Genomic DNA, 11,426 nt, shown 5'->3' with positions numbered 1-11,426 from the left:
GAAGAAGTGGGGTTTTACCCACAAAAGCTTATGCTCAAATAAATCTGTTAGTCTTTAAGGTGCCACCGGACTCCTTGTTGTTATCCTGTAGCAGTGAGTTCCACCCGCTAATTCTCTGTGTGTGTGTGTGTGTGTGATGTTTCTGTTGATCAGTTTTCAATGCGCTGCCCGTCTCCTCACTCCTGTACCGGGGAGAGGGTGAATAGAAGCAGCTGGACGCCATGAGCTAAGTGGAATCTGCCTTGCTCAGCATTGGAGTGACTTGTAATTTCACCCTGAGACCCTGTAGTGAAGTTGCATCACGGGTTACTCGTCCCTCCTGTGATCATTAGAGACGCTTTCTTCTCGGAGCGGAAACCCGGGTCTGTTCTTCTCCCCGTGAAATTCCAGGCTCTGTCTGGAGGCAAAACTAGTGAGGCCCCATTGTGCTAGAAACACGAACTTCTGACTGGATCTCACCCACACGCCCCACTGCTGGTTGCGGGGGGATGAGATTTTCATGAGGGTGCAAGGGGGCGGGGCTATGCAAATGAGGGTGCATTCTTATACAGGGCGGCTAGGATGCTTCGCCTCTCTGCCGTCGAGGGGGTCCAGGAGCGCGGGGGGCGGGTGCGAAGGACGGGCTGGGAGATGCAGACCGGCTGGTACTTGGTGGCTGCCTGGGCCCTTCTGGCTGCGACTGCAGCTCAACGCAGTGAGTAGGGGCCCGGTCCTTGGGGTTAGCAAAGGGCCTGGAGGCGGGATCTCTAGGGCCCCATCTGACCCACCCCCGGCCAAGGCAGGATCAATCCCTGTCACGTCTTGTTCCCGACTCCAAAACGCTGGAGCTGGTACCCATAAAACCCCAGAATCTCCATCTGCCTCAAGGAGTGTGTGTGTGTGGGGGGGATTCTCTGATACCCTTGGGGGTCAATGGGGGCATTTACCTGCCATGTCCTAGATCAGGGGGTCACACTGGGCATCCCAAACTTAGTGACACCCCCTCTCCCCTTCCCAGATTGCTGTGTGGGGAGGATGGTCCCAGCTGAATGGGAGACGGGTCGGGGGGGGGGGGGTTGCGTGTCTGGTATGCAAATGGGGCAGTGAAGAGCCCTGTTGGGTTAATGTAGCTTCATTAACTGACCCAGACCCCCAGATCCATCCCTGCAGGGGGGAGCACGTTTCTCCAGACGGCAGGGGGTGATAGGTGCTTTCGGATGCAGTGATGCTAAAATGTGAAGGGACCTTAAAGTCCTGTTCAGGGGTGGGGGGGAGTCAGCCAAACGGCTATAAAGTTGCCACGGAGCATGTGTGTGGGGGAAGAACGGGAATATCCCTTATAGCCCCCCTGTAGCGATTCCAGATCTAATGTGCCCCCTTTAGGCGTCCAGAGGGTTTTTTCCCCTGCAGAGGAGACAGACAGATGGACAGACAGACTCCCATGGCTGGGTCAGCTCCCGCGGGCTGAGAGTGAACAGAGACGGTGCTGGCCCACTGGGGACCCCGAGCAAGACTATTTTGGGGCCTCCCCCTTGCCCCTCACCCATCCCCATTATTTCCACAACCCAGACGATGGCCAAACCCACTGCCCGGCCTGCCTACCCCCCGAGCCTCCCCCGCCTCAAAGCTTGTCTGCGCCAGGCCAGCCTGCAGAGCCGGGCCGGGGGCTGCCCGGGGCAGCACCAGCCTCCCACCCTCCGTCGGCTGCCCCCGAGCGGCTGCGTAGGGAGATGGGCTGGGCTCCCTCCGGCCCGGTTCTGAGCTGGTGCTGCCAGGTGCTGCGGTGGGTTTAACCCGCCTCATCCCAGTGTCTCCCCCAGGCCGGGCCAGAGCAGGGATGCGTCCCCGCCCCGCTGGGAATTGTCTTGCCAGATTAAGGGGGGGGGGGGCCAGCAGTAAAGCCGAACCGCGTGGGGAGCTGGCTCAGAGCTCCTGCTAATCCCCCGCGCTAGGCCCAGCATCTGGGAAGGATGGGAATGGGGCCGCGCCCTGCTCCATGCATGTGGGGGGCTAAATTGGGGAGGGGTACCCAGAGGGGGAACCCATCGTGCTCACACCCATCCCCATACTGAGGAGGGAGCCTGGGGGCCTGGTCACTCTTTGCGGCTGCGGGTTGCTCTGCTGCCCCTGGGGCTGATGGGGAGGAGACGGGGCAGCAGCTGCCGGGTAATATTCGTACAGCTCCTTGCGCTGTGCCAGGCACAGGGATGTCCCCTCTCCCCCAGCCCCAACCTACTGCTGCAAGGACCCTTCCCCCAACCTACCTACTGACCCCTGCAGCCAGGCATCTGCCCCCTGCTGTTTGCCCTCCTGCAGTCACCTGTAGCTGACCCTGCTGCCTCCTCCCAGACCCCCTGCCCTGTGCTGAGAATTAACACTGCACCCGCAGCCGGGGGGGGGTCTCCGCTGGGCCATCGAGATCTGGACTCCTGGCCAAGGGGCTCTCAGGGGGGATCCCCTAAGGGGGCAGGTTCAGGGTGCAGCTGATTCTCCGTCCCTCCGTCCTTCACCCTTGCTGGTCTCCCCTTGGGCCTGTCTGCAGCAGGGAGCCCCCCTGAAAACCTCACTTCCCAGTGGAGCGACACTGTGGGGGGGCTGCCTGTCTGGCCCCACGTCTGGTTGGGGCGCAGGGTGTGGGGGGTTGCAAGTCAGACCATTTCCCTGGGAAGTCTCCCTTCCCTGCCTGAGCATCCCAAAGCACTTCGCTGCCAGGTGCTGAGCCTCACAGTAGGGTCACTGGCATTCCCTGCACCTTACAGCTGGGGAAACTGAGGCACGAAGGGAGACGGGGACATGACACAAGTCATACAATCAGTCAGCCCCAGAGCTGGGACTAGACCCCAGGAGTCCAGTCCCCCTGTTCTAACCCTCACTCCTCTCACAGAGCCAGGCAGAGAACCCAGGAGTCCTGACTCCCAGCCCTGGCCCTGCTCCAGCCACTGGACCCCCCTCTCTTCACCCCCAGTGGGTCACACTATCCAGGAGTGATACAGAGGGGCACGCTCCTTCCCCCCTCCCACCCAGAGAGGCTGCCTGGTCCAGGGGTGATTGGGACTCTCCCCCTCCCCACTGAGTGGTGGTGCAGGGGGGGTGCATTAACCCTGCCCTGGCTGGAGCGTCCTGCACCAGGGACTCAGCTGAGAGTCACATGCAAGGGCTCGGGGAGGATTTAGAGGCCCATGTGAGGGGTTTTGCCTGGAGCCCCAAGTGCTGAGTGGACGATCCGTCACATGCTCCCTGCAGCCAGCCGGGTTCCAGGCCGTGGGAGGGCTGTGGGCAGGCTGGGTGCAGGGTGGAGCCACCCCCCAGCTGGTGCGGCGATGGAGCCCCATGGAGCGGGGCCTGGAGGAGCCTGGGGGCCTGCGGGGCTGAGCCTGTCTGCTGGGGCCTGGAGGTGCCTTGGCTGGAATCCCCTTGCCCGCGCTGCCGGGATGCCAGGTGGTGCCCAGGTCGCAGGGGCCATGGGTCCTGCCACAGCGCAGCTGCCATGCCCAGTGCTTTGGGGCAGTGAATCTCCCACCATCCTCCTTATGGGGAATTATCCGCCCTGCCCCCCTGCAGCCTTCCCACCGTGGATCGCAAAGCACCTCGTTCATATTCCACACGAGAGCTGGGGCCAGAACCCAGGAGTCCTGCCCCTTCCCCTCCTCGCTCTAACCCATGAGACACCTCTCCCTTCCAGAGCTCAGCACAGAACCCAGGAGTCCTGCTCCCTCCCCTCCCCGCTCTAACCCACGAGACACCTGTCCCTACCCAGATCTCCACACAGAACCCAGGAGTCCTGGGTTCTAGCCCCCACCCCCCAAGCCCTCCACCCCAGCCTCTGGGGAACACTCGACCTCTGTTCTAGCCTGATCCACCCTGGCCAGGGACGGGTCTTTGCACGCCCTGGCGGGGTTCGGGCCAGGGTCTAATCCTGCCGGCTGGGCTCAGGAACTGGGTCATCCCCCGCGCGATCCCAGCTCTGGATCTCGGATCCCGTCTCTCTCCAGGGGCCGGCAGCAGAGGCCAGGGGAGTGACCGACGGAACCGACAGCCCTTGGCTGAGGGGTCGTGGAACTCCCAGCTGTACCCCCGCTGGCAGGAGGGCGACCCCCGGCAGCAGAACTGCTGGAAAGGTAGGGGCTGGCCCCTCTGAGCCCAACGCTGTGCCACTGGGGGCTGCAGGTCGGGAGTGAGGGGCACCGGCAGAGCTGGGTGGGGGGTGCCCAGGGCTGGGAGCGCAGGGGGCTGCGGGTCAGGAGTGAGGGGCACCGGCAGAGCTGGGTGGGGGGCGCCCAGGGCTGGGCTAGCGGGGGCTGCGGGTCGGGAGTGAGGGGCACCGGTAGAGCTGGGTTGGGGGGCGCCCAGGGCTGGGCTAGCAGGGGCTGCGGGTCGGGAGTGAGGGGCACCTGCAGAGATGTGGGTTTAGGGATGAAGGATTCACCCTGTGAGAAGCTGGAAACACTGGGCGGGGGGGGGGGGCTGCACCCCCCCCCCATCTGCGCCCCACCAGCTGGCTGCCTTCCCCTCTCCCTCCCAGGCGGCACCGTGACCTTTGACATCAGCAACGACGCCCCCACCATGACGGGCGCCAGGGCCACCTTCGCCATCACCCTGTGCTTTCCCGGTAACCAGACGGTGCTGCCCGATGGCCGGGTCGTGTGGAGCCAGGACTGCACTGTGGACGGTGAGCCCCCCCCCCACGACGCGCCCCCCCCCCCGCGACGCGCCCCTCCCAGCACAGCGCCCGGTCTGGGGGCCGTGTTCCCCGATGACGACTCGCACCCAGAGCAACGGGCCTGTCCGGAGCGGGGAGGGGCCGTGGCTCTAACCGCCCCCCCCCCCCGGTATTTCTGAGGGCGGGCAGGGGAGTATGGAGTATTTCAGCAGGACGTGGGGCGGAGACTATTGCTTGGGGGGATACCTCATATTTCCATGGGGGAGCTGTACGCACAATATTTCTATATGGGGGTGGCAGTGGGTCTAGGATTTTTATAGGGTGGGGGGGTGGAATGTGGTATTTCCATAGGGAGCGGCCTTGAAAGCCGCCCGCATTCGTCCCCTGGATTTGAAAGGACCCTCTTGGGGGGCTGGACACCCACCCCCAGGTGCTGCCGGTGCCGGGAGGTTCCCCGATGTGCTGATGCCCCCCATTTCCCTGCTCTATCCACCCAACAGCAGCTGCCCTCAGCCCCCCAGGATCTGCCTGCCCAGCAGTGATCCCCCCTTTCCAGCCTGCTCCCACGCTGGGCAGTGTGGCGGGGTGGGGGCAGGGCAGAACCAGCTCTGGCTGCCCCTAAGGCAATCCCCTCCCCAGACAGGTCTGGAAACGGAACCCAGGAGTCCTGGCTCCCAGCCTCCCCTGCTCTAACCACTAGACCCCACTCCTCTCCCAGAGCTGAAACAGAAACCAAGAGTCCTGGCTCCCAGACCCCCCTTTTCTAACCACTAGACTCCACTCCCCTCCCAGAGCCGGGGAGCGAACCCAGGAGTCCTGGCTCCCAGCCCCCCCGCTCTAACCACTAGACCCCATTCCCACTCCCTTCCCAGAGCCAGGGATAGATCCTCCATTTTGCAAATCTCAAGACCCCAGAATCTGGAGGTTTGTATACAAGATCGGGGGGGGGGGGTTCGTCTCTGGCTGGGCGGCCCCTGGGCCACGCCCAGCATGGGTGAGGGGCACATGGCGCTGCCAGGCATCTGGGGGCAGGGGATTCTGGGCCCTGCTGCACGTGGGGATTCATGCCCCACGTCAGCCTGATCTGGCAGTTAGCTCTGCCCCCAATCTCCAGATCAAGCTGCACCCCATCCCACCCCTCATCAGACCAGCCCCCTCCCCTCCTGTGTAAAGGGCTTTGGTAGCTGAAGGGCAGGGGAAGGGCGAGAGCCCTGCGGGCTGCACCTTTGATTGGTTGTCCATCCCCAGAAAGGGGGGGGGGAGCGAAGCAGAGACGCCCCCTTCCAGAGTCAGGATAGAACCCAGGAGTCTGGGATCCCAGCCCCCCCTCCCCGATAGAACCAGGGCTAAAACCCAGGAGTCCTGGCTCCCAGCTCCCCACTTCTAGTCACTAGACCCCTCCCCCTTTCCCTCCCCGAACCAGAATAGCACTAACTGCCCCCTTCGCTCCTGCAGGTACCCAGGTGAGACGGGGGGACGCCGTCTTCCCAGAGGAGCCAGGCGAGGGCCCTGGCGGCGTCTTCCCCGACGGGCAGCTCTTCCCCCCCAGCGCCCAGGGCAAGCGCAGCAAGTTCGTCTACGTCTGGCGGACCTGGGGTGAGAGCCAGCCCCCCGCGCCTGCCACCCATCCCCCCGGCCCCCCTGCACACCCCTCAGAGCGCCTGGCACAGGCAGGGCCATGGCAGAAGCCTCCGCCCCACACGAACAGCTGGCCCCCGGCGCCCCATGGGGAGCGCTAGCCTGAGGCTTGGCCCCAGGGCCCCACAATAGCTCTCGGCATCTTCCACTCTTCAAAGCACCAAACAAACGTTATCCAATGACTTCCCGCAGCGTTTCCTCTCAGTGGGGAAACTGAGGCACAGAGGGAGACCCAGTCACACTCACTGGCAGAGCTGGGAATACAACCCAGGAGTCCTGGCTCCCAGCCCCCTGCTCTAACAACTAGCCCCCCCGACGAGGCCATGCTGCAGGACCCTCTCCAGTAAGAACTGGAGTCTCTGTGCCCCGGCCCCCACAGCTCTGCACCCCCTGCTCCCTCCCTGGGCTGCACCCTGACCTTCCCCCCTGCTCCCCACAGGGCAGTACTGGCAGGTGGTAGACGGCCCCTCCTCACTGCTGACGGTGGAGACGGCCGGCGTGGCCCTGGGCTCCTACGCCATGGACGTGCAGGTCTATCACTACCGGGGGCACCGCAAGTTCATCCCCATGGGCAGGGCCACGTCCCAGTTCAGCATCACGGGTGAGGCCCGGGCAGGGCTGGGGGGCGACCGACTGGCCGGGGGCTGCTGGGCGGGGGGGCCTGGATGGGTTTCACATGCGTCACCAGGCGGCTTGGGCACCGCAGGCTCCATTTGGCCCCCTTCCTCCTCCGCCTCCCTGCCCCATCCCGTGGCCACGGCCTCGCTGCAGTGGCTCTGCTCACCCCCTGCCCCAGAGCAGCTCCCCGGGCAGGTCGGGGCGGGGGGGCGTTATTGGGGCACGGAGCAGGTCCTAGGAGCCCTGTGTGCGCCTGAACCTGGGCAGGGGGCCCTGGGCCGGTGGGGGCAGCGACGCACCAGGTCTGTGGGGGCAGTGGGCCCTGGGATCTGTGGGGCTCCAGGGGGCAGGGTCTGTGGGGGCAGGGGGACCCCAGGGTCTTTGGGGGCAGGGAGGCACCAGGTCTGTGGGGCTCCAGGGAGCAGGGGGCCCCCGGGTCTGCAGGGGCAGGGGGGCCCTTCCATAAAGGCCTGGAGCCTCCCTGACCCCCGCCCCCCAGACCAGGTGCCCTTCGCGGTGGACATCGCCCAGGTGCTGGACGTGGACGGGGGCGACCGGCGCTTCGTGCGGAACCGGGCCGTGGCCTTCAGCGTCCGGCTGCACGACCCCAGCCGCTACCTGCAGGCCGCCGACGTCTCCTACTCCTGGGACTTCGGGGACCAGAGCGGCACCCTCCTCTCCCGCGCCGGCACCGTCACCCACACCTACCTGGAGCCTGGCACCTTCCGGCCCCGCGTGGTGCTCCAGGCTGCCATCCCCGTGGCCTGCGGCAGCACCTCACCAGCACCGGTCGTGGACCCCACCACGGTCCCCCCAGGGCAGCCCACCTCCACCTCGGCTCCAGCCAGCCTGGCGCCCAGCGGGAGCCCCACGCAGACACCGGGCCAGCCGCTGAGCGTCGGTAAGTGGTGGACGTGACCCCGGGCTGGGCTGCGGGTGCCAGCCTGGAACTGGCTGCAGCTCTCGCGCTCTCTGTCCACAGTGCCCACCGCCACGGCCGAGCCAGTGACGCCCACGGCAGGCACAGCCTCCGTCCCTCCCAGCCCCGTGGTGCCCGGCACGGCCGCCACCCTGCCCGGTGCTGTGACCTCGGCTGCTGGCGGTACCGCGGCTCCCACCCCCGCCTTGGAAACCAGCACCGTGCCCGCCGTGGCACCTGGGTCCGTGGTCACTGTCGTCACCGCCGGCTCAGACCTGGCTGTGGCTTCTGCGGATCCGCCACTCCCTGCCTCCGTCTCTGCCGCTGGAGACCCGCCGGGCACCCTGCCACCTACGACTGCGTCCTCCGTGGCCAACCCACCGGGCACCTCGCCACCTACGACTGCGTCCTCCGTGGCCAACCCGCCGGGCACCTCGCCACCTACGACTGCGTCCTCTGTGGCCAACCCACCAGGCACCTCGCCACCAGCATCTGCGTCCTCCGTGGCCAACCTGCCGGCCAGCGTGGCAGGAAATCGTGCCAACACTAGCTTGGAAAGCAGCAGGTGGGTGGCTCGCCTTGTATAGGTGGGGTCCCACAGGGCTGACCCAAAAGACCCCCCCTGCTCCCCAATGATTTCAGGGATCCAGCTTGGGCCCGATTTCAGTTTGTGGGGGGCAGGGTCCTTGCCCGGGCTGCCTGGGGATTGACACTGGTCAGCGCCCGGCCCAGACCAGGGAGGCTCGGCTCAGCCTGAATATGGGGCCCTGGGCTGTGGGTTCCAAGCAGGCCATGGGGGCCCAGAGGGGTGGAAGGCAGCAGGTCGCGGCTGTGCCTGGCCGGGGGGGGGCAGCATGGGTCCCAGACCCAGCTGCCACATGTCAACATGGGCCAGAGCTGGACAACGTTGGGCATCCCCCGGTGCGGGGGTGGCCGTGACCCAGGGGTCCTTGCCGGGGTTGGGCAGGGCCTGTCCCGGGGGGGGTCTCCCTTCTCTCAGCCCCTTATCTCCCTGCAGACATGGCTGTCGGCACCGCGGATCCTGCCACCCCCGAGGTTCTTGTGCTGGCCAAGCGGCAGGCACCACGCCGGCTGCGTCCTGTAACCGATACGGCACCTTCTCGACAGAGCTGGAGATCGTCCGTGAGTTGGGGGCGCGGCACGGCCTGCACTCCTGGGGCTGCCCCCAGCCCGGGGTCCCAGCGAGCCCCTGGCTCCGAGCAATGGGGGGCGTCCTCCACCGCAGCCGGGTCAGTCCGGCCGCAGGGCGGTGTCAAGCCGCAAAGCTCCGGGCGTGGGAGGGGCCATCCCAGCCTGGCTGGGCTCGGGGCAGGGGCTGGCTGGTGAAATCCGGGGGGTCCCTGGGGGTTAGTCTGCACTAAGGCCTGGCCTGAGATTCACCCTGACTGGGGGGGGCTGCCCTGCCCCCCGATGTGGTTGGGAATGGGACACAGTGCAGGGACCCCCCCCAGCCGTTCCCATTCCAGCTATCTGGACCAGAGCGATGGGCACTAGGCTCTGGGCCAGCCCCCAGCCCCTCTGCTGGGCCATTTCCATGGGAGCAGGTTGGAGGGGGCAGGCTGGTTCCCGGGGGTGGCCATGGGCTGGGTGGGGAGGGTCCTCGGGGCAGGGCCCGGCTGCGCGTGCCCCCCCTAACGCCTGCCCGTTGCAGAGGGGATCGAGAGCATGGAGATCGTCCAGGTGGCCCCGGCGGTGGGCGAGAGCGCCGTGGAGCTCACCGTGACCTGCCAGGGGAGGTAGGGGCAAACCAGGGGGGTGGCATCAGGATGGGCATGGCTCCTGCTGGCGGGGTGGCTTCATGCCCCAACCCCCACCCCCACCCCCACCCCGGGGCCTGCAGCAGAACCTGGAAGCCGGGCTCTGCTCCGCCACGTGCTGGGGGAAGATCCCTAGGCCGAAGCCACCCCCAGCATCGTCCCATCCCCCACGCCTGCCGAGCCTGGCTCCCAGGGGCACCTGGCCCATCCCGGCTCCTGCGGGTACCCCCCACCCACCCGCCCCCCTGGCCACGCCTTACCTGCCCTCTCCGCCCACCCCCCCAGCCTGCCGGAAGAGGTCTGCACCACCGTCTTGGACCCCACGTGCCTCATGCCCCAGCAGAGTGTCTGCACCCCCGTGCCCCCGGCGCCCGCCTGCCAGCTGGTGCTGCGCCAGGCCTTCAACCAGAGCGGCCTCTACTGCCTCAACGTCTCGCTGGCCAACCCCGCCAGCCTGGCCGTCGCCAGCACCCAAGTCAGCATCCGAGGTAGGGGCTGGGTTTGCGGGGGGGGGGGGGGGGGGCTGTGCAGGGCAGGGCAACCCCCTCACGGCTGCACGCCGAGCTGTTCACGGGGCCTGAGCCAGCCCCCCCCCCGAGCTCTGGGGAGTTTGGGGACCAGCCGTCTCCGAGACACCCCTCTCCGGGCTGGGGTAACGGAGAGGCTGCCTGGCCCCGCCCCGCTGGGTGCAGCCCCAGCCCCACCTCACCGCGGCCCGTGTCTGTGCCCTGCAGGTGCCGCGCCCGCCGCGCCCAGGATCACACTCATCGTGGGGCTCATGCTGGTGGCCGTGGCCCTGGGCGCCGTGTCCTACGCCTACAGGTGAGACCAGCCCCCGCCCGCTTCAGACGCCGGGGGCTGCGCCAGGCCCCGCCGCTGCTCCCCAGAACCGGGGGCGCCAAAACGGAGCCACCCCAGAGCCCAGCCCAGCTTTACAGGCCAGCAGCACCGGGCTGCCCAGCATCCCCTGGCCGAGATCAGGGTCCCATTGCACCAGGCACAGCCCCGAAGAGCTTCCCCGCTGCTCAAAGGGAGGGTTATGAGCTCCCAGTTATGGGGGGGAAAACTGAGGCACAGTGCATCAGTGGCAGAATTGGGGCTAACCCAGCTCCCTGCTTTGTGGGCTGCCCTCTGGGGAGCCAGGCCCCAGGTGGTGGGGGTTTTTTGGGGGGGAGCGGGGCAGCCCTGAGCCCCGGCTGGCGAGGTATGACACCCCCCTCTCTCTTTTTGCCCCTTGGCAGGCGTGTGAAGTACAGACCCCTGCCCGCAGGCCCCGCCCGCAGCCCTCTGCCCCGGGCCTGGCTACCTGACCGCGCCGCCCTGCGTCTCTTCCTGCGCCAGGCCTTCAGCACCGTGCCCACCGGCGAGAGCAGCCCCCTGCTCAGCGGCAACGTGGTCTAGAGCCAGTGACGCCCCCCGAAAGGACCCTGCCCCTGCTCCTGCCATTTGGGGTGGGGGCTGGGGATGCCCGACACACCCAGCCCCAGAGCCGCAGTGCTCCCTGCCCCCCAGCACGGGGGGAAGGAGGGAGCTCTCCCCCGCTCCAGCTGGCACCCTGCGGGGGGGGGGGGGGTTCAGGTGCCCCTGTCCTTATCAGCTATTAAACACTCAGACTCCTGCCCGCGTCTGCTTGGTTCTGTCCCTGCCAGGGAAGGTGCTGGGTGAATGCTGGGGGGCAGGGCTGGCTGTGCAGGGGGCATGGGATAGTCAGCTCCCCCCCCCACCCCGCACTATAGGTCCGGCTCCGCACCCACCTCCAGCAGGGGGCAGGGATGTGCCTGCAATCAGCTGGAATGGAACCCAGGCGTCCTGCAACCTTGTGCAGACATCGCCT

The 11,426-nt window shown here is 66.8% G+C and overlaps 1 protein-coding gene across 1 annotated transcript; it reads left to right on the top strand.

Annotated features, from left to right (window-relative positions):
• Positions 1-279: 279 nt before the first annotated feature.
• Positions 280-11,209, top strand: PMEL (premelanosome protein). The gene is made up of 12 exons (XM_043532568.1): positions 280-694; positions 3,972-4,097; positions 4,502-4,648; positions 6,095-6,235; positions 6,717-6,878; positions 7,395-7,796; positions 7,878-8,379; positions 8,833-8,957; positions 9,487-9,571; positions 9,878-10,080; positions 10,327-10,414; positions 10,834-11,209. The coding sequence occupies exons 1-12, from the start codon at positions 562-564 to the stop codon at positions 10,991-10,993; spliced, it is 2,274 nt and encodes a 757-aa protein (XP_043388503.1). The 5' UTR covers positions 280-561; the 3' UTR covers positions 10,994-11,209.
• The last annotated feature ends 217 nt before the right edge of the window (positions 11,210-11,426 follow it).

This window comes from Chelonia mydas, chromosome 20 (genome assembly GCF_015237465.2).
Source record: "Chelonia mydas isolate rCheMyd1 chromosome 20, rCheMyd1.pri.v2, whole genome shotgun sequence".
NCBI lineage: Eukaryota > Metazoa > Chordata > Testudines > Cheloniidae > Chelonia > Chelonia mydas.
Note: the sequence above shows the minus strand (reverse complement) of the source record. Positions and strands in the feature narration are given on the sequence as shown.

Bases quoted from the DNA above. Each gene is read 5' to 3' on its own strand.
- PMEL (XM_043532568.1), top strand. From the start codon at position 562: ATGCTTCGCCTCTCTGCCGTCGAGGGGGTCCAGGAGCGCGGGGGGCGG. The intron at 4,098-4,501 runs GTAGGGGCTGGC...TCTCCCTCCCAG, and splicing joins GCAGCAGAACTGCTGGAAAG to GCGGCACCGTGACCTTTGAC. The intron at 9,572-9,877 runs GTAGGGGCAAAC...CCACCCCCCCAG, and splicing joins ACCGTGACCTGCCAGGGGAG to CCTGCCGGAAGAGGTCTGCA.